This window comes from Sarcophilus harrisii, chromosome 4, assembly GCF_902635505.1.
Source record: "Sarcophilus harrisii chromosome 4, mSarHar1.11, whole genome shotgun sequence".
Lineage (NCBI taxonomy): Eukaryota > Metazoa > Chordata > Mammalia > Dasyuromorphia > Dasyuridae > Sarcophilus > Sarcophilus harrisii.
In genome coordinates, this window is record NC_045429.1 from 183,026,924 (window position 1) to 183,049,859 (window position 22,936).

The 22,936-nt window shown below is 34.1% G+C and overlaps 1 protein-coding gene across 3 annotated transcripts in view; it reads right to left on the reverse strand.

The window, feature by feature from the left end:
• The window catches only part of KPNA5 (karyopherin subunit alpha 5), a 52,991-nt gene that overhangs the window by 25,073 nt on the left and 4,982 nt on the right, over positions 1 to 22,936 (reverse strand). For 2 of the 3 annotated variants that reach the window (XM_031964368.1, XM_031964370.1), the window contains exons 3-6: positions 14,792 to 14,893; positions 14,569 to 14,668; positions 11,992 to 12,086; positions 10,570 to 10,701 (exon numbers count right to left, since the gene is read on the reverse strand). In XM_031964368.1, the coding sequence (XP_031820228.1) occupies positions 10,570 to 10,701; positions 11,992 to 12,086; positions 14,569 to 14,668; positions 14,792 to 14,893 (429 nt within the window). Of the gene's footprint in view, positions 1 to 10,569; positions 10,702 to 11,991; positions 12,087 to 14,568; positions 14,669 to 14,791; positions 14,894 to 17,050; positions 17,173 to 22,936 lie in introns of all 3 variants that reach the window. The other variant, XM_031964371.1, reaches the window with a different exon arrangement.

Here is a 22,936-nt window from a genome sequence, read left to right on the forward strand (position 1 = left end):
ACATCCAGCCATTCTGGAGAGCAATTTGGAACTATGCTCAAAAAGTTATCAAACTGTGCATACCCTTTGACCCAACAGTGTTACTACTGGGCTTATAGCCCAAAGAGATTTTAAAGAAGGGAAAGGGACTCGTATGTGCAAGAATATTTGTGACAGCGAAACTGAGTGGATGCCCATCAACTGGAGAATGGCTGAATAAATTGTGGTATATGAATATTATGGAATATTATTGTTCGGTAAGAAATGACCAGCAGGATGATTTCAGGAAGGCCTGGAGAGACTTCCATGAACTGATGCGGAGTGAAATGGGCAGGACCAGAAGATCATTATATACTTTAACAACAATACTATATGATGATCAATTCTGATGGATATGGCCCTCTTCAACAATGAGATGAACCAAATCAGTTCCAATAGAGTAGTAATGAACTGAACCAGCTACACCCAGAGACAGAACTCTGGAAGATGACTATGAACCACTACATAGAATTCCCAATCCCTCTATTTTTGTCTGCCTTCATTTTGTGTTTCCTTCACAGGCTAATTGTACACTATTTCAAAGCCCAACTCTTTTTATACAGCAAAATAACTGTTTGGATATGTATACATATATTGTATTTAACTTATACCTTAACATATTTAACATGTATTGGTCAACCTGCCATTTGGGGGAAGGGGTGGGAGGAAGTAGGGAAAAAGTTGGAACAAAAGGATTTGCAATTGTCAATGCTGAAAAATTACCTATGCATTTATCTTGTAAATAAAAAAGCTATAATAATAATTTTTTAAAATGAGACAAAGAATGGTCTCCTTTACCTAGTCAAAAAAAAAAAAAAATTTAATCAATCCGAAAGGGAAGATCAAGGCATAAATGTATTAAGAGGGCCAGAGTGTCAAAATGGCTATATGTAAACCCTCAAAGAAACATGTAATTTAGTCTGAGGCCCAAAAATTTCCTGAAACAGCTTAAAAAGGAACAAATTAGAAAAATAGAAGAAAAACTGGAAAAAGAAATGAAAGTAATGCAAGAGAATTATGAAGAAACAATAGCATGGGAGAAGATATACAAAAATTTACCAAGTAAAATAGTTCCTTTAAAAAAACAGAATTGGTAAAATGGAAAAAGGAAGTACATAGAGCTCATGACTCCAAAAAACAAAAAAAAAGGTAATTTTGTTTTAAAAAAAAAAGCTCAACTAGATAGGCGCTAGAATTTAACACATTAATAAACTGATGAAATCAGAGATTTCAATGATCTTGCTAATTTCTCCACCAGTTCATATTATACCAATTAAGACTACCTAATCTTAAATCATCCTTTCTATAAATCCACCAGAGATATATACAATGGAGAATGTCCTGTCCTCTTAATTATTTCCTGGTTATCAGTAAGCATTCATTTTATTTCTTGCTACATGCCTAGCCAATCTCCTTGTCTCATTATTCACATCCTTGTTAGCACCATTTAACTTCAACTTCTTTCATTCAAATCAATAATTGTAAGGTGCTTTAGTCTATCATTACTATGCAATTCTTTTGGATCACTTTATAATTCTGATTTTTTCTGACTTCACTGTACTCCAAGATTTACAATTACAACTACCATCACTAAAAGGATGTTACTAATTAAAAGGGGGATTTCTGAGAACACAACTTCCTACCTGCAATCTTACCTGATTCTCTCTCATTTTGATGTGAATCTAGTTCAAAATCTATGATTACTTATAAACCTAAGTATATGTATATCCAACTGAATGTCAATCTGAGCAGTATGCATTTTTCATCCATGCTCTTTTCAATGGATAATTAAATCAATCTCTATTTCAGGATGGTAGATTTTATCAAAGAACCATTGTACCTGAAAGGTTCCAGGATTAGATACAATCAGTGTGTCATCCTGAAAGAAGAGTCTCTAGAGAACTTTGCCAGAGAGGGAATCATCTGAACTTCATGAAAGAAAGCTTTAATAATGCTGGTAAACACTTTAGTTGGGTATACTTACTTATATCTCACTTAATGTTATTACTCAACAGAAAACTTGGTCAAATTATCTGTCACAGAATAACATTTTTTCACATGTGTGAATATTCTTTATTGGAAAGGAGTTTTTAATCTTTTTTTTTTTTTTTTATTTAACTGTTTTTCCTTTTTGGGGGAGGTGGGAGAAAGAAAGGAAGGAGAGAAAATGAACCACCACACAGAGCAATCACATATGTGATTATAAAGATGTAGTTTGCTATAGAAAATTATTTATGAAACATTCTCATGTTTTCATAAAGGATTCTCTTAACAAATGCTAAGACCACTAAAAATTTCAAAGATAAGAAATAGGCATGTGGGGTCAGTATTTCTCATTTGCCTTTTGTATATATGAAAATTACTATCTGTACACGCTTTCATTCTTTTGGAATCTCTCCATCTTGGGAATTTATTTTTTTAAATGCCAGATAAATGAATAATTATGTTCCCTTGAGGCAATTAGTACAGGGGAAAGAAGTTGACTTTGGAATAAGAAATTCTGGGTTCAAATGCTGGTTTTGCCACTGACTCTGTGTGATCCTGGGTAATAATACTCTTCACTTCTCTGAGGCTCAAGTTTCTTCATAAAATAAGAAGGTTAAGACTAAATGACCTATAAGATCTCCCCTAGCACTTAATCTATAATATAAGTCTATTACCTTCAGCAGATTTCTTCTTCAATTAGGTGCAGCCATTCTTCCCAACTTCTTGGTCCCAAATGCTACTGCCACTTCCTCACAAAGTACATTTACTACAGTTTGTAGAATCCAAATGCAGCAATTCAACTTATTGTCAGTGATGAGAATAGACTCTTACAGGAACATCAGTGGATATAATCCATTTCACATCCATTTGTTGCCCTCATTCCTGGTTTCACCTACAAATGGCCTTGAAAGGGTCTGGCTTAGATGGCTCTAACACCAAGTTCTCTGCAAGCTCATTTTCCCCTGAAGAGCTTTTTAGATTTTCGTGAAGTGATACAATTTACAATATTCCATCCTCCTCCTCCAGGTTTTACAAATTAGTTCGTACTCTAAAAACAGTACTGACCTTGGCTGCCATGTTGTTGCTCCACTTAGTAAGAGCAAATATCTGCTACCTGAGGCAGTTTTGGGACTCATACTGTCTCCTTGTTGTGATGACCATTTTGCAGTAGTTCTAGTTCACTAAGAACTGGTGAGAGAGTCAATGTCTTTACTTTTGTTTATTTCCCATATTTTGGAACTGACAGATAGTTTATACTATAAGAACTACTGCCTACAGTTTCTTCTTATGCTTATCCTTTCTTACAGTTCAGTATGAGTTTTGATTTTTGTTCTAACCAGCTAATGATCTGAGTGTTTGCACACAAACATCTGAAATGACACTCAAATCAGTAACTAATCATTCTATCTGTTTAAGATAAAATCAGTTTCATGTTTTGCTATATGTTTTTGTTGCTCACCATATCCAGGGCCTGCAGACTTTCTTCTTGAACAAAGTATTCATGATGTACTGGTTTAAGACAAGCCTTCGGTCTCTTTCATTTCTTGATCCCAAACTGTATTTTCCAACATAGTTTTTTCACTGTCCTCCCCTGTGCCCACCTTCAACAAGTTATTCAGTATTAATGTAGATGCTGACTTAGTTTGAAGGATCTTATCAACTTCTTCAACCTCTGCAACAGATCATATATCATAGATTTAGAGCTGGAAGGGACCTTAGGAATCAAGTTCAACCCCCTCTTTTTTTGAATGAGGAAACTAAGACCCAGAGAGGTTAAATGAGCAATAAGTTGCAGAGCCAGGATTTAAACCTATTATCTTCTGATACTAGATTCAATGCTCTACACTATATTATGTAAACAGGAATTACTTCATGGTGCCCTGTTTTCTTACGCTCATCAGAGATAGCAAGACGATTAAGTATCCCATTGAAATGTTTCTTATTGCTATACTTGCCTTATGAAATTAAATTCCTTTACTTGGAATAATCTAAGAAACTCCTCTTCATTTAACTATAATTTTTTTGTGTCTCTTGGTTTCATATATAAAAGAGGCCATCAATATGGATGTGATTCAGTTCCTCTGGTAGAGTATCCATCAGCTCACTGGACAAAGTTTGCAAATTAAGAATACTTAACAATTATATGAATGTTTGTTGATGTTTTAAACATTTTTATACACTTTTCTGCATGGTCAGGGCAGAAGCAAAAGGAAGTAACATTGGAAAGAGAAGTTTCTTTAATTCCTTTTTCATGGGGTATTATGACCAAAAAGTTTTCACCAACCAATGACCACATTTTTGGTAAGAATCTTCTGTTCTGGTCCTTGAATAGTAACAAAGTCTATCATTGTGTCTCTAAGTTGCAACTTTTCAGGATGAATAGAACCACCTATCTGAACTTGTATTCTTCTGGCATAAAGTTCTAGACCTGGGGCTCATCATCACAAGGATGAGTGATACTTTTTAGAACCCTTGGAAAAAGCATGAATGAAAAAAGCATTTACTATGTAGCAAACACCATGCTAAGTGCTAAAAATCCAAATGGAAAAAGCAAAATAATTCCTACTCTCAAAGAGCTCACATTCTAATTGAGGGAGGCAACATATATAAAAAGTTCAACTGCAGGGGTCAATGAAAGGCCTGGAACGGCAAAGTTCAATAGTCAGCGTATATAGGTAGGTCAGAAGGCAAGGCATGGGAATCTGCAGGGTGTAGAGGCAGAGCAGATAATAAGACCCAGAAGACTCAGGAAGCAGAAACAGGACAAAGGTAAGGCCCTGAAATCTTCCTCACCAGAAGAATTGTAGTTGCTAATTCCCAGGGTTATCCAAACCTTCCCATTCAGTCATCCCAGATGAGATCTGAGGAAAGGGAAGAAAGAGGAAAAAGGCACCCTTCTCTGGCTATACTATGAAATGGAGAATGGGAAAGCCTAAGTAAAAGGAAGAGACAATGAACATATTCTTACAACTAGAGTCTCATCTACATAGAGATGATAATTAAACTTTTAGGAGTTGATGTGGTCACTGAAAAAGAGAGTATCAATAAACTGAATTCCTCTTTGGGACTAGTTCTACTATCCCACAAAAAAGAGTTGGGTAAGTGAAGTAGAAATAACAAAAACCTTAGAAAAAACTGTCCCATGTCATCTGTGCAGTATGTCCCTTGTACCAATTCCTTCTATTTTCACCAGGAGATTGTTTGCTCCCTCATTTCTCTTTTCATCTCTTCTTATCTACCAATTTCTTCCCTGTTGCCTTCAAAGATCTCTTAAATATCCCCTTTCTTAACACACTAGACACTACCATCTATTTAAGCCCTATCTTTTCCCATTTTTCTCAAATTTCTAGAAAAGCTATCTACATTTCTTTTCTCAAGTGCCTCTTTCTCAATCCCTCTTCAACTTCTTTAAATATGGCATCACTTAACTGAAACTGCTCTCTCAAAAGTTTTCACAAATCTTTTAACTGCCAAATATGATGCTCTTATCTCAGTTTTCTTTCTTCCTGAACTCTCTGTAACTTTTAACACTGCTGGTGACCTTTTCTTGATATTCTTTTCCCTTTAGTTTCTTATTCAACTACTCTATCCTGGGTTCTTCCCATATCTGTCTGACTGCAGACTATTAATTCATCAATCATATCATGCTCTCTAAATGCTGAGTATACCCCCAAGGCTTTGTCCTAAGTCCCCTACTATTCTTTCTACATACATTCTCTTAGTAACTTCACCAACTAACATGGGCTTAATTGTCAGCTCTGTGCAGACATCAATGCAGATTGATATATCCAGCCCCAATTTTCTCCCCTGAGTATTTCAAACTTAATGTCACTCAAACAGCTCAAACTCAACATGTCCAAAACTGAGTTCAATAATTTTTCCCAAAACCTTATGATCTATCCCAAGTCTCTCAGGCTTAAACACTACTCTCATTCTTCTTACACCTCACATATCTAACTATTGCATGACTCCTTTTCTCTATTCACAATGGGAATCTCTTTAGTTAAGACCCTCAATTTAGGCTGCCCGAACTATTGCAATGATCTCCTGATTGGGTCTATTTGCCCTTTCTCCAGTCTCTCCTAAACCCAGCTTGAATCCATCCTCCACTGAGCCCCATCAAAGTGATTATCCTTAAGCACAGATGTGATCATCTCATTTCCCTACTTAAACTTCAGAGGCTTCTCTAATGCAGTTAGGGTGAAACATAAACTTCTCTGTTTTGCTTTAAGTCCTTTATAACTTGACCCTACCCTATTTTCAAGTTTCATTATATATTACTCCCTTTTTTGCATCCAAGTTCCAACAACATAACCTTGTCTCTCTGTTACACATGAGTCACAATCTCCCACCTCCATGTCATTATATTGGCTGTCTCCCATACCTAGAATGTATTCCCTATTATCACTTCCCTGAACCCTCACTTCCTTGATATGCCCTACATTCTTAACTACCATATATTTATTCTATACATTCTTAGGTGGAAATTATGTTGTCTAGAGCTCCTTAATCATAACTTTCTTTTTTGTTTTTGTATTGCCAGTGCTATAGTACTGTGCCTGACACATTAGTAGACAATTTATAAATGTTTGTTAATTGATAAAGAAAGGCAGATAGGTGATACAGCGGATAGAGTACTAGGCATAGAGTCTAGAAGACTCCTCTGGCCTCAAACACTTAATATGTATGACCTGTGCAAGATTCTGTTTGCCTCCAATTTCCTCATCTGTAAAATGAACCAGAAAAGGAAATGGAAAACCATTCTAGTATGTTTACCAAGAGAAAAAAAAATAGGGTCACAGTAGAACACAACTGAAATTACTAAACAACAACAACAAAAGAATGGAAATGCTGGGTATAATCTCACAAGAATCTTATATTTAGAACAGATTTTTCAAGTTTAGTACAATGTTTTGGACTAAGACTTCAAAAAAGGAAGTTTTCTTAAGATGGAAAGTTTAAAGTAAGTCTGATAGGAAATAAATGTAAGATAGCTAGATAGGTTGATATGATTTTGTGACTTCAGAAAGATGGTAACAAGGACATACAATCAATGAAAAATTCTGAAGAATGGCAATGCTCTGTCTAAGCAGAAGCAAATGCTGTTATTTATCCACATGAGGACTAAAAAAAATGAAAGAATAGGTCTCTGCTTGAGATAGAAAGAGGGTAAAAGATAAAGTTTTCCCCTCCCCCATTTGCTATATATCAAAATACCCTGAAATCAAAATAGAATAAAAGATGTGCATGTTAATACTGATGATAAGATATAGTAAAAGAGCTCCTTATATTCTTAGAGTCCAAGTCATCTGGTTAAGATAAATTATAAATCCCAGGGTACAGAAAGCTTGTGAATGCAATGCTGAACTATGAAAAATCAAGGTGAATAAAAGAAGAGCCTAGAGACTGGGCAAACATCCAAATTTTCAAACAAAAGGAAGGATTTCTAAAATTATGAGTGCATTTAACTTCAATCCCTGGCAAAACTCTAGAATGCTATTATTAAGAGTTAGTTTATGAAAACTTAAAAAGGGAAACAGCAGGGTATACAAATCAGCTTACACTTAATAAGAGGAAGCCATGACAGCCTAAGCCTATTTACTCTTAACAAAATTATCAGATTGGTAAAATATGTCACAGAAATGGTATACCTGGATTTTAGCAAAATATCTGGCATCCTTTCATTAAGGATCAAAGAGAAATTACATAATAGTAAAATAGGAAGGATTTACAACCAGTTGAAGGGCAAGACACAAAATTTGTTACTTAATGGACTGATGCAAACCTAGTGGGAAGTCTATAGTATAGTATAGTATTCAAGGTTCCTTCTAGTTCAATGTTTTTAATCAATGATGTAAACAGGAGGAAATGTGGTTATCAAATTTTAAGATAATAAAAAGTGAGAAAAGATAATTAATACAATTGATGACAGAAATGAGATATAAAAATCTTCCTCAAAGCTGGATAAAATAGGTCAAAAAAATTTTTTAAAGTAGGCCAAATTTAATGAGGTTCTATTTCACAGGAATGAATGTAAAGTCCTACATTTTGTTTAAAAAAATAACTGCTTAAAGGATTGAAAAGACCTAATAAGGCTAGCCAGTAAAAAAAAAAAAAGTATGATTTTAGACTATAAGCTTAATATGAAACAACTGCATAGAAAGAAAGAGTAAAAGTGATATTAGCCTGTATTAACAGAACCATGATATCAAGACCCAATGCAATGATAGTTCTTGTGTATTCTGCCATCATCATAATACATCTGCTTATTATGTTCACTTCTGGGAAAGATGTCATAAAAAACAATGACAAAAACACTATACATCACAAAGTGTCTTAAGTGATAAAGGAATTTCTAAAATATGCCCCATAAGACTCAGAATAATTATTAAGAGTCATAAATGTTACCAAAAAGATTCTTATTGATTTTTAGAGGTGAATTAGATGGCCTCTGAGAACCCTTCCAAATTTGAAAGTGTGTATCAAATTTCACTCAGATGCAAGACCACTAAGTAGAAATCTGGTTGCTTTTTTCAAGCATTTAAAGGTCTTTCATGTACAAGAAATTATTTATTTAACTTGGCTCTAGAACGCAAAACTAAAACAAATATATGGAATCTATAGGAACAACAGATTTCAAATTAATAGAAGCTTTAAAGTGCCTCAAAACAGAATAGGGTGCTTCAGGATTTCTTCAACATTTTTTTGAGAGATTTAAGCATACACTTAATAACGGCTTTTCAGAGTGATAATGCAGTCTTCCTATTAGGAAATGAACTAAATGATTTCTGGAGTTTCTTCAAACTCTGGAATTTTGTGATTCTATTACCATTCACAAACTGAATTGTCAATGTTCTGATAACAATGGACCCAAAATGGTATAACACTTTAGATTCATTTTAGCCAACACAAGGCACATAAATACAATATAACTTTCATCTGAATATTATTAATATAATTGCAAACTTCTTAAGTCATTTCTCTACTTGCTTCCAGATGGCCGAGGGAGGGAGGGAGAGAAGGAGGGAAGAGGGAAAAAGGGAGGGAGGAAAGGAGAGAAAAAGAGGGAGAAGAAAGAGAAAGAGAGAAACAAACAAACAAAAACAAAGAAAAAAGCAACTTTTCATAACAAAGGACACCTTAATTTTGAAACTATACTAAAGAACTTTATAAGTGTGCTGGCAACGAACAGTACAGAATATGATTTGGCCAATACAATCCAGTTCAAGGCTCACTAATGTTCACACATACTTACACAGTTAAACTCACTTGGAATACTCAAAGGAAGAAAAGAGGACAAAAATAATTTGTGAATTACTATTCAGAGGGAAAATAAAAGGGACTGTGTGTGATGAAGTAGGGAAAAGGAAGAGACTGATCAGAATGAGGAAAAGAAATTAGGAATATAAGAAAAAAGGTGGGTAATATGAAGACAATATTTACTGCAATTCCCAACCATAGATTGAATTGACCATTTTAGAATTTCTAATAATAAAAACTAGACATGTTAGATCTGTGCTTCAGTACAACCTATCAAGTTACATGTAGTTGAAATAGTTTTAGTAATTTAAAAAGTATTTGAAATTGCCATAAACAGAAAATGTAAGAGAAAATATCAAAATTACAGATTAAATGTCTTTTGCCAAATTAGACAAGAAAAAACACTTTCCAAAACTACTTTAGTTTTCTTCTGTACCCAAATTTAATGTTTTAGTGTTATGGAAATAATGGGCAAGGAAATCTCATACTTCAACTTCTTTAAAAGAAGAAATAAACTTAATAGTGATAAAGTACTAATAATGTTATATGACAGCTTACATTAATAGACTAATAGACTAAATAGCTAATTAAAAACTCACAAAAAATAAAGCAAAATGGCAAAATTGTACCTCCTGAATAATTATATTCCTGGTCACATTAAACTATAACATTAACCTCCTTGTGCTCTGTCTTTTACAAGCATAAATTATAAATTTAAAAACTTGATTTAACTATCAGAAAAAAACTTTATTCTGATTTTTTTTAGTTATTAGAGCAAAATTTAATTTATAGCACTTATCTTAATAGGAAAAAACATTTACCAAAAAGTTTATTAATTAAATATAGCACAGATTAATTTTAGAAAAAAGATTATCATTGGAAAACAAGTGTTCACCTAACTAAAAAAGTAAAATTATCTATTCTAATTATCATAAACTTTGAAAATGTTCACAATCGTAAACTTTACTACTTTTCTAATTCCAATTACGGCATTGAAATAATTACAAAAATAAACAAATTTACATACATACAAAATTAACCCAATTTAATTTTACTTAAGAGCATTATAGACTGTAGTATTTATTTGTGGCCATAAAAGTTTAATTAAATTCTTTAGCATTATATGAAACTGTACCATTAATCCATGACTATTTTGAGGCTTAAGAAAGTCAAGATTTGGTCCTCTAATTTTATAATAGAAACAGCTGTGATTAAAAACCAAAACTGAATACAATCATAGAAAACTAAACTTTTCAAAGAAAATTTACAGAACACAATGAATACAAATAATTTAAGAAAAATTACCTGTTCCTGAACATCTTCATGTTCCGAATTGAGGAGTTTGATAAAAATTGGAACAGCTCCAGTTTCAATTACCACCTTGGTGTGAAGAAAGGTTCCAGATGCTATATTGGTTAAGGCCCATGCAGCTTCAAACTAAGAAAGAATAAAATTTGAGATAAAAGTTTTAGACAACAAGGAAACCAGAAAAATTCAACTTAAAAGGGTCAATGGTATCAAACACATTCCATTTATGAAAGGCCAAAAAAAAAAAAAGATTGTTATGCCTGGAAAAACAAAAAATGAGGAAGGATGTGACCAAAATTTATAAAATTATGAATAGTTCTAATAGGGTGAATGTGGAATTATTTACTTAAGTCCATGAGTTTTAGAATAAGATGAAACTTTAAAATTTGAAAGGGTAATGTTAGAATAAATAAAACACTGATTTGCCAAGAAGAAGATAAGCTGAAAGTGTTTTATATAAGATTCAACAGTTCAAAGATCATGAGATCTTTAGGATCTAAATAGGACTTATTTAGGATGATATTATGGGAAAGCAATTATTTTCTTTTAAGAAACTCTAATGTCACTAAGAGAGATGAACAATTTTGTATAGTGTGATTTAGTAAATTTTTAAAAAGTAAAATCTACTAAGAAGGTAAAGAAACATGTATAAACCTAAGAGAAAATTTTCCAAACAATATTTTCCTTAAAAACTCTTTAATAGTCAGGGCTTTCCCATCATCTATTATTAAAGATCATTTCTACTTTTTTCCATCAATCTCTTTATTTCAACAATCCTTTCATCAAGATAAACCACTCTGCATGGTAAAGTAGATACCATGCACTAAAGAAAGATATAAAGCATATTAAAATAAAAATGAAAGTTAGCGTCTTCAAGTTTACATTTTCCTGGAAGTAGGTATTGCTGTATTCTCACAGAACTAAAACTTAATCTTATTTAAGTACATTACAAGGTCTAATATTATCTACTGTTGATTTTTAATCCAAATTTACCTTCTCAAAACTTGTTTTTGAATATGTAAAATGAAGAGATAACAGTACTTGGACTATTTAGAGGCAATTAGAGGTCAGAGTAGGTACAGAACTTCAAATTAGGAAAACAAGTTCAAACACTACATCAAATAATTCTCATCTGTATGATCCTAGGTAAGTTAACTGCTGCTCTGTGCCTCATTTTCTCCTTAAAATGGAGAAAATAATAAGATTATTGTGAAAAATCAAATGAGACAAAATTGCTTAGCACTTCAAAAATTTTAAGGCACTATACGATACTACTATTATTACCTCACAAGGCTGCTGTGAGGACAGCCCTTTTTAAATGTTAAAGCACTATATAATTATGTTATTATTGAGATTATATTAATATAAGTCTACAGTCATCTCAAAAAATATAAAAAGAAAAATAACAGGAAAACTTACCTGTAAAGTACAGTTTTCATTTCTTTCAAGAAACTTCACAAATCTTTGTACAACTCCTGGCTTTTGTATAACTTCATCAATAGGTGGATTAGGTTCTGAAATTTTATAATTGATTTATTTCTATTAGATTATCTTAAAAGTCATTTCTGGTCCCTTTTCACTAAAGCAAGGAAAGTCTTCATTGGCCAACTCCTAAAAATCCTCAAAATTATGGTCATAAGTTTCAGTAAGGAAAAAAATGATCAGGTTTCTCTTGCTTTGCAAAATAGATAAGTATCATCATGAAAGTTAATTTGAAAGCAATTTTTTTTCCTATTAACCTTTAACAATAAAATATCTTCCTTTGGGAAGAAATATCTTCCAATAGAATACATGTAAGTTTTTGAAAACAAAAGATTTAGATAGATCAGTAGTCATTTCTTTAGCACACAGATGTTCTTGGGGGAAAAAAAAAAAGCTATGTTGGGGGTACTAGGCAAAGAATTACTTAAAGAAAAACACCCAAGAATGAATCCAATCATGTAAAACTAGATCTTCATGTTTTTATTATGAGTTACAATTATTATTACTAAAAATATTCTCTTCTTGCTCAACTTTCCCTATCATGGGGCAGCTATTTGATGCAGTGGATAAAGCACTAGCACCGAAATCAGGAGGGCTTGATTTCAAATCTGGACTGGAACACTTAATCTTTCCTAGCTGTGTGACCCTGGGCAAGTTACTTAACTCCAATTGCCTCACGGTTTTAAAAAAAAAAAAAAAAAAAAAAAAGGGGGGGGGGGAGAGAGGGGGGAAAGAAAGAAAAACCTTTTTTCCTATTATATTCTACTTGGTTTACATTCATTTGTGTGCCTGTCCCATCCTGTCAATACATTATGAATGAGGCATCTATTATCAATTTTATATCCATAAGCAATGGTTGCATATAGTAAGTGTTTAATAAACTGTTTAACTTGGAATTAAATACCGATGCTACTTAAAGCTGTAGTCTCCAACTATCTTTTCATTTTCCTTTATTAAAATCTTTTGATTCTGATAATCCTTTTTACGCCTTCTGCCCTTCATTGTCCCTCTGCTCTGGTTCACACCTGTGAAATCACAGCTTAGGAAGTCGTTCTGGGTCTAAATCTATGATCCTATATAGTTATATATAATATATAGTCGTAAAATTTTAATATGACTAAAAAATGCTTTAAAAAAAAAAATCTTCGTGATAAAAACTGTAGCAATATTTAATAACCTCAAAGTACAAAAAAAATTTTCCCCCAAAAGTAAAAACAAATAAGAAATCTATTAAGAGATCATGAAACATCTCACTTTTTTGAACAAGGTTTTTTCCCTATTGTGAACAAAGGGTAAGACGTTATAAACACATATTAAGAATATTACTTCCACTTTCCACTTATTTCAAAAAAAAAAAAATTTAATGAAAATAATGGAATATTATTGTTTTATAAGAAATAATGAGCAGGCTTATTTCAGAAAAAGCCTGAAAGAACTACATAAAGTGATGCTGAGTGAAGTGAGCAGAACCAGGAGAACATTGTACACAATAAGATTATATGATGGACTCAGCTCTTTTCAACAATGTACTGCTTTAAGGCAAATCCAACAGACTTGGGATGGAAAATGCCTACCACAACCAGAGAAAATTATGGAGAATGAATGTGGATCGAAACAGTATTTTCACCTTGTCTGTTTTTGTTTTCTTTCATGTGTTTTTTTTTCTTTTTTTCCCTTTTTCTTAAACAACAAGACAAATATGGAAATGTTGAAAAGGATAGCATATTTAACCTATATCAGATTGTTTGCTGCCTTGGGGAGGGAAGACAAAGGAGGGAGGGAAAAAATCAGGAACACAAAGTTTTACAAAATTGAATGTTGAAAACTATCCTTATGTGTATTTAGAAAAATAAAATACTATTGAGGAAAAAAATGTAGAGAGTTACAATTTTTTCAAACTGTAAGTTCCTGAGCTAAACAAAAGACAGTTAATTGGAGAAATCAGTATGAAAATATATAGATATTAAGCTGTATTACTTAATACCTATAGAGTTAGACCAAGCCATTTTGTCTCTTTGGGCCCATTTTTCCTATTTGTAAAAGGAGGTTGCTGGATTAAATGACTACCATGGTCCTTTCTGACTTTCACCATGACCTTGTTAACTATGACCCCCTCTTAACTTAAGACTCTTAATCATTTGTTTGGGGAGATATGATATGAAGTAAAACACTCCAAAAATTCAAAGAGAAGAGAGATAGGAATTTGTTAGTTGTAACACAAACATAAATTTACAACTTAATCATTCTGCTGACACCTCATAATTAAAAACCACATTTATTTCTTTTCAATAAGGAGGATAAAATATGTTTGAACTATGACTGTTTGAATAGGCTATGATACAAATTGCTTATTTTTAATGACTGAACTATACAAAAATAGTAAAGCCACACTAAAATGTTATTTATAAGACAAAAATACTGAAAAGAAATATAAAAATAAATATACAAAGCCTAAATATAAACCTCTTTAAAGCTGAAATAGCAATAGAATATTTTATGGAAAGAAAGGCTTGCCTTTAGAAAGCAGCTTTCGAAACTTCTGTGTTGCTGTAAGCTGTTGGTCAGCATCATCAGAGAAAATCATTTGCACCATATCAGCAGTAATAACTTCTTCCTAAAAATACACAAAATATGGCATATTTAACATTTGTATTTTTCTCTTGTCATTCTACTTAACATTTTGTTTTCATCGACATACTGTAAATAATGATTTAAAATATACTTTTGTGTTATCTACCTCAGGAACTGGTACTGTAGAGCTGATATCTGGATCTTGGATAGGACTTTCAAGCATAGAGTCATCATTTGCTGGAAGGGAGACATTTCTACGTTTGAATAACTGCAAAAAAAAAAAAAAAAACACACGCAAAAACTATCACCATCACCATCATCTGGGACATGAAAGTTCTTGATACTAATAATTTGTTCTACCACACTAAAACATTGAAGAAGAATGAAATAAACAGGTATCACTTTCACAATTTTTACAATTTAAAATTATTACTTTTCATATGAGAGAAAGCAGCATAACTGAAAAATGAAGCAGACTAGTCATATAGTTAGTGAAAGGGATAATCAATAACGTTTCCCTATTCTACTCGTATACATGACATGTCACCAGATTTAGAGGCTGACACGCAGCACATTGGGTTGACAAATTGTCAAAGATTTCTGAGTGAAAAAAGGAGAGGTTCACAGGATGAGAAGATGAAGGCAAGGTTGCAATATTGTAGAGAATACCTGCATGTCAATGAAAATATAGATCCATCACACTAATCCTCAAATAGTGTGCCAGAATAAAACCCTAAGTATACAAGACAGGGAGTACCAGGATAGGTCTCAATATTTTTTAAAAGAATTAGTATTTTAAAGGAAGTCAAAATTATTTTGTGGCTCTGGCTCCTTCTCTGAAAAGATAAAGTTACTTCTCCCCACACTCCCTTCAATCAAGGAATCAATCCTATAGGTAGACAGGGGAACCACATGACATGACTTTATGGGGCTCAAAAATTCACATACTAGAAATTATCTTCAATAAGGTCTTAAGAGTAATAATAAAAATAATAATAATAGCTAATAACAGCTAATATTTATATAGCACCTACTATTGTCAGGATTTTATAAATAACACGTGTTTCTCACAAAAATTTAAAAATGTATTATCATCTTTTACAGATGAAGAAACCAGGGCAAACAGAAGATAAATAACTTGACCAAGATCAGTTAGTTAAGTGCCTAAGGTCAGACTTTAACTCAGGTCTTCCTCAATCCAGGCCCAGTGCTCTATCCACTATACTAGGGGTCCTCAAACTTTTTAAATAGGGAGCCAGTTCATTGTCCCTCAGACTATTGGAGGGCCGGACTATTATAAAAACAAAAACTTTGTTTTGTGGGCCTTTAAATAAAGAAACTTCATATCCCTAGGTGAGGGGGATAATCGTCTTCAGCTGCCACACATCTGGCCCGGGCCATAGTGTGAGGACCCCTGCACTATACCATCTAGTTGCCTTAAAATTCCCCATAAAAATATTGAAAAACTAATATTTTGCAACCAATTAAAATAAGTGGATTATCAAATTAACAAAGAACAGACTGAGACCCAGAGATAAAAGATAATTTGTGATTATTATGCACTCAAGTAAGAAGGATACAATGGGCAAGATAGGAAATATAAGATAATAACAGAGGGCAGACCTAAAAGAAATCCTATAATGGGGCACTAGGGAAGAGAGGTATACACATTCTCTTCCTCTCAAATCAAAACCAGGTAAGAACACTGATAACTAAATCTCCCATCTAAATGACCACTGCCAGTTGTCATTCTTCTGTTAGACATTATTCAGTTACCAAATATTTCCCATAATTTGCCATTCCTACCTAATCACTATATCAATACACCTCCACCATGCATCATTTTCATGAAAGAGGTAGAGGTATAACTCTGACATCCTAAATTATGTTTATAGTTAAATCATGTCAGCTGGCATTTATTAGATGTCTACTATGTTTCACCCACTTTGCTAAGCACTAGGGATACAAAGAAAGGCAAGGAACAATTCTTCCTTTCCAGTACTTCAGTCTAAATAAATGGAGAAAATAAGCAAACTACCATGTACCAATGTATTAGAGAAAGGACAAATTAGATATAATCAAAGAAGGAAGGCAGTAAGCAAAAGGGAGATTGGGGAAAACTTTTTGAAGGTGGGATTTTAGCTGAGTCTTTAAGAGATTGGTATGAAGAAGAATTCATACCAATCTCTAAGCAAAGGAGACAACTAGTGAAAGTGCTCAGAGTTGGGAGATTGAGCCTATTGACCAAGAGACAGCAATGAGGTCAATCCCATTGAATCAAAGTATATGTGTACAAAAACTCAAAAGGAAGAGGTCAGGTTATAAAGATCTTTAAATGATAGGGAATTTTATATTTGATGTGGGGGGGAGGGGAAGAGTAATAAGAAAACACTGGAGTTTATATAACATGAGGACATAGTCAGACCTGTGCTTCAGGAAGATCAATTTGAGAGATGAGTGAAGGATGGACTGGAGAGAATAGAAACTTGAGGCAGGGAGATGTACCAGCAGGCTATTCCAATAATCCAGGAATGAAGTGATGAAAGCCTGCAGTTGTAAAGGAGAGAAGGAGGTGCATATGAGAGATGGTATATAAGGGCCTGCACCATGGTAGTAGCAGTATTGGAAGAAAGACGGAGATGCAAAAGATATTACAAGACATTGCAAAGATAAAAAAGACAAGATTTGGCAAGAATTGGATTGGGAAAGGGGAAGCAAATAAGAGTGAGGAGTCAAGAATGACACTTAAGAGATTACAAATTTAGAGGATTATTGGTTCCATTAACAGTAAGAGAAAAGTTCAAAAGAGGAAGGGAGCTTTGGTGGGGAAAGATGAATTTAATTTTGGACATGGTAAGTTTAAGAAATCTGCAGGGCATTCAATTCAAAATGTCCAACAGACAGTTGGAAATTCCAGAATAAAGGTGAAGAAAGGAGTTAAGTTTGGGTAGATTCAGAAATCACCTTCATAGCTGATAACTGAATCCATGGGAGTTAATGAGATCACGAATGAAATAGCATAGTGGGAGAAGAAAAGAGGATCCAAGAAAGATCCTGGAGGACATCTACAGTTTGTGAGTACAACCTTGGTGAAGGACAACTGATAGGATGAAAGGCTTCAGAGAGGTCAGATATGAAGAGGACTGAAAAAAGGCCAGATAAGATCATTGGCATCTTTGGAAAGAGTAGTTTTCATTCTAATGATGAGGCTGGAAGTCAAATTACAGTATTAAGAGAGTGAGAGGAAAGGAAATAAAGGTCTACTACAGATAGTGTTCTCAAGGAGAACAGTAAAAGGACAGTAAATGTTCTTCAAATATGGGAAGAAAATCAGCAAACAGGAAGAGAATGAAGATTATTAAGAGTGGAAACAATAGGAGAAATCAATATTGCATGGAATCACCTGTACATGAATTGAGCCCTCCCCTTTTTTTTTTTTTTTTTTTCGTTACTTCCCTTCCCTTTCCTAGATATTGCCATGGCAAAGAGAAAGGCACTTTTTTATATAAGACATTAATGAAGGAGAAAATAGTGGTGGAAGACATATGAATTGAAATGAAGAGAAGGAGGTTTTAGTCAATTAGTTAAATTTTTTTCATTAACATTAAAAAGTTGGTAGAGTGAGAGCCATGGGAGACCTAAGAAAGGTTAAAAAAAATTTAGAAAAGCCCTGTGGGCAAGTAGAATAGTAAGTATATCAGAGCTTCTAAAAGGATTGCCTTCCTATAACGAGAACCCAGATGAGATTATGTTACATAAATTTGTATCCAGTCAGCAGTTTCATGATTTTCTCTAGCTTCATTCAGCATGAGGCAGAAGATTATGGAATTAATACAAGACTATGATTTGGCCAGTAATAAGGAAGCAAGATATTTAAGAGAAAAGGATAATATAGAATTGAAATAGTTCATCGAAGACTTGAGCAAGTTAAGAAAATGTAGCTAGGGCAGGGTGAAAAGAAATGGAGGTAGAGGGACTGGAAAATAAAGAACAGGGTTGGTGGTTGCAAGACAGGGGAAGAGGTAAAACAACAGGAGAATATGATCAGATAAAGAATCTCAAAATTCATGAACTTTTAAGTGGAACAACTGTTGGTGGTGGCAAATGTGTACAGTTGAAATGAGGTCATGGGAAATGTATAAATTGAGTAAAAGATTAGGGTATTTGAGGGAAAATTAGTATGTGTGATGAAATAATTTAATATAAGAGCAGGAATTGGGAAAAGATAAAGACAGTGAGTCAAGCACTAAACTTTTTGAGGAAAGAATGAATGAAATAAGCATCTTTTAAGCACAAAATATGTACAAAATACTAAGCTAAGAACTAGAGATAGAAACAGAAAAGCTAGACAGTATCTAATGTCAAGCAGCTCCTATTATAATGGGATAGACAACATATATGGAAGGTTTAAGTTGCAAATAAGATGGAAAAGTCATACATATTAATTTCCCCTCAAAGACAAATAATGCTACTCCTCAGGCTACTGAATTCAAAGTCCTGGGCTGTTTCTATCAAGGTCAAAGGAGAGATGACGGTCAAGATGGTGGCAGAAATATGACTTGTCTGGCCCATAATGCTTTCTGTTCCTGACTCAGTGTGCACTGTTTCTTCATCCAAGTTATCTGATCTGTACATGGCAGCTGATTGACAACTGGTGGGGATGACTGGCCCCTTCTCCACATGAGTTTCTTCCCCAGATAATGGTTCTGCTGGAAGGACGATTAGTATGAGAGTGCTGACTCTCAGGGTTTCTGTGCCTATGTGACTGTTGGTGGCAGATGGTCAACAATTGTTGCTTATACTGATGCGGAAGATAGGATGGGGCCCCTATCTTCAATGATTCCTCACCTCAATAATGGATACAAGAGCCAAGCTAACAGTAGGCCTAATGTTTCCTGGGAGGAAAATATCCTAGAGGTCTGTCAATAATAGCTATCAGAATCTTGACTAGGTGATACAGATTGAATATTAAAAATATATATATATTTTTAAAAGATTATTGAGTGATAATGGTAAGAGGGAGATCCTGGAAGTGACAATGAGGAGCAAAGAATATCTCAACATCCTCAGTGAGTCCCAGATGTATGAATTTAAGTGCAACCAATACTGGAAAAAGTAGCCAGAGAAGCTGTGCCATCAGGAAGCAGCTTGATAATTTATTAACAGAAGTTGTTGTTTGTCAAAGAGAATTTATGTCAAAGTTGTTGTTTCTCAAAGAGAATTTATCTGTTAAATTCATTAAAAATTAGAAAAGAACAACTCTACTTTGGGATGGAACAATATTAACTTATTTTAGGTAATTACTTGGATTACATCTAAAAAAAAATTTAAATTTAAATTTTTAAAATTTTCTTCAACAATATAAGCAGACCAATGAGATAAAGAGATGAGATAGAAAAGATCAGAAAATTACAATAGGTGTGGTGAGAAAAAAACTGAATTGATGAAAAATGATTATTATTCTGATTATGTAACCATGATATTTAGTTATTCATTTCATATATCTGGAACTGGAGCTAAATATGAAGAATGAATCAGGGTAAGATTCAATTAAGAGGAACAAAATAGGCTGAATAACATTTGGTAAACTGCATAGTATTTTTAATGATCTGAAGCCAAAAAAGGGCGGGGGCGGGGGGGGAGGGTTTACAGGGGAAGAAAGGAGGAGAGATACATCTTTTCCACTTAAATCTTGTACCAATTCTGTATGGTTACAAATAGTGCCACACTACAATCTTCGAAAAATCAAAATTGTAAATGAACTACTGTGACACATCATCTTCTCAAATTGATTATATGTAAAAAAGGATAGATATACATTGGAGTTAAATGGGCTTTGTAGAGCCTTGTAGAACCTAATCTAATATTATGAGACTAAAAAAGCTAGACAGGACAGTCATATTTCTGATCACTTTCTACTTATGATTTTTCAATACTAGATCATGTTATAAAATAAAGGAATGAAGTGTCAGATAATCACTGTCAAACATCCTTAATTATGTGTATATAATTTTGGATCTTTTCTTTCTTTAAGTAATCTCCATCCAACTAAGTACTATTGATAAGGAAGAGCTGATAGTACCATTAATTAATTAATACCTACACAGAGCCAGATGCTAGACTAAGTATAGAGGATACAAAGAAAGGCAAAAGACAGTCTCAGCCCTTAAGGAATTCACAGTCTAATGAGAAAGATAACATGAAAACTATGTATAAACAAACCATAAATAGATAAACAGGAAATAATCAACAGAGAGAAGGAAGTAGAAGGAAGGATTAGGAAGGGTTTCTTTTAAAAGGTGGGATTTTAGTTGGAACTTGAACTCAGGGATGGCCAGTCAGGATTCTGCAATCTTGTCCAAGCAAGGTCTGTGTCACTGGAATGAAGTGGAGGAAGGAAGAATGATATAAAATTTAAGAATTGTGAAGGGGAAAAGAAAGAAAGTGCTAAGTTAAAGAAGGGCTTTGAATGTGAAAACAGAAGATTTTATATTTAATCCTAGAGGGGACAGAGAGCCAATGCACTTTGTTGGTACGTACAATGAAGTACTGTATGTCAGACCTTCACTTTAGGAAAATCACTTTGGCAGCTAAGTGGAGGATAGACTGAAGTGGGAAAAGGTTTGAAGCAAGCAAACTAACTGGGAAAATTATTGCAGTACTCCACAAGTGAGAAGAGGGCCCACATGAGGACGGTAGCAGGAACAGGGAAAAGAGGGCACATTTCAGAAATGTCACAAAGGTAAAACTGACAAGTCTTGACAACGGATTAGATATGGGAAGAAGGGAAAGAGGAGAACATAGTGAAGAATCAAGAATAACATGTAGGTTCCAAGTCTGGGGTTTCAAGCCTGGGAGATAGGGAAAAGTAGATAATAACAGGGAAGTTTGGAAGGAGGGAAGGTTTAGGGGAAAAGACAATTTCAGTTATGGACATGGTGAGTTTAAGATGTCTTGAGAGCATCCAGTTGGAGAAGTGAGAGCCAGCAGAGAAGTTAGACCTGGATAAGTAAATTTGCTATTCATCAGCATACAGAGACCTAAAGACATCTAGTCAATGTGAAATAAAGAATAAGGAAGGGGAAGGAGGTCTAGGCAAATGGCATCACTACTGACCCCCAAGTTATTGTGTTGCTAAGTATAAGAGAATAGGAATAAATGAGCAAAGTTCTCCTTTTGACTGAGGCTTAGAACTCAGCTAAATGAAGCCAAAGGAAAAAAAAAACGAATGTAATTTGGTAAACATTGGCTCAATTCAAGTGGTTCAATTCAACATTTATTTATATGCCTACTACTTGTAAAAACAGGGTAGCTAGATGGTGAAGTGAATAGAGCACTTATTCCGCATCTATAAAATGAACTGGTGAAGGAAATGGCAAACTATTCCAATGTTTCCCCCAACTGGGGTCATGAGAAGTCAGACAAGACTGATATGACTCAAGAGCAACAAAATCAGTACCGAAAGGAATGAGCAGGGGGGTTAATAGAGAATGTTTCTGAATAAACTCCATATATCTCAGGCAATTCTCATCCCTTCAAATGATCCTCCTAGTTTTCTCCTTTGTCAGCCAACTAAGAAAAAGCTCTCTACATTTATTGCTTCTACTTCCTTTCTTCTCCCTCACTCCTACACTCTTAGCAATCTAGCTCCCAATCTTATCAATGAGCTAAAATTGCTCTCCCTCCAATTACTAATGATAACTCACAAATTATCAGTACTATTGAATCCTGACAGTGCAGACCATCCTTTCATTCAAGATACTTTCTTCTCTCTGGGCTTTTATATCACCATTCTCTCTGGTTTTCTTACCTGGATGAATGCTCTTTCTCAAGCTCCTTTACTAGTCCATTATCCAACTCATATCCCCTAATTGAGGGTATTCCCCAACATCATATCCTAGATCATTACTACTCTATCTCTATATATTCTCTTAAGCCTCATCAGTTCACTTAGATTTAATGCTCACTTCTATTGCCAATAATTCCCAAATTTATATCCAGCCCTTGTCTTTCAGTCTCAAAGAGGTGATGCCATACATGCAAGTGAATTGGATTTAAGTGGGGGAGGATTATGCAAAGTCATCAGACTCACTTCCTCCTCTGGAGTCCTCAGGGTCCAATGATAAAATATGCACAGGAGTTTAAACATGGCTCTGGATGCAGTGGGAGAGCTTGGCCTTTTTAAGCTAAGGTCTTTAACAGATCTCAGTCTGATTCAGGCAACACCTAATCGGCGATTAAGGCTGGGTAAAAACAAGGCAAACATCTAGGGGAGGAGATGGGGGGAAAGGTGGGAAAATTTGGAACACAA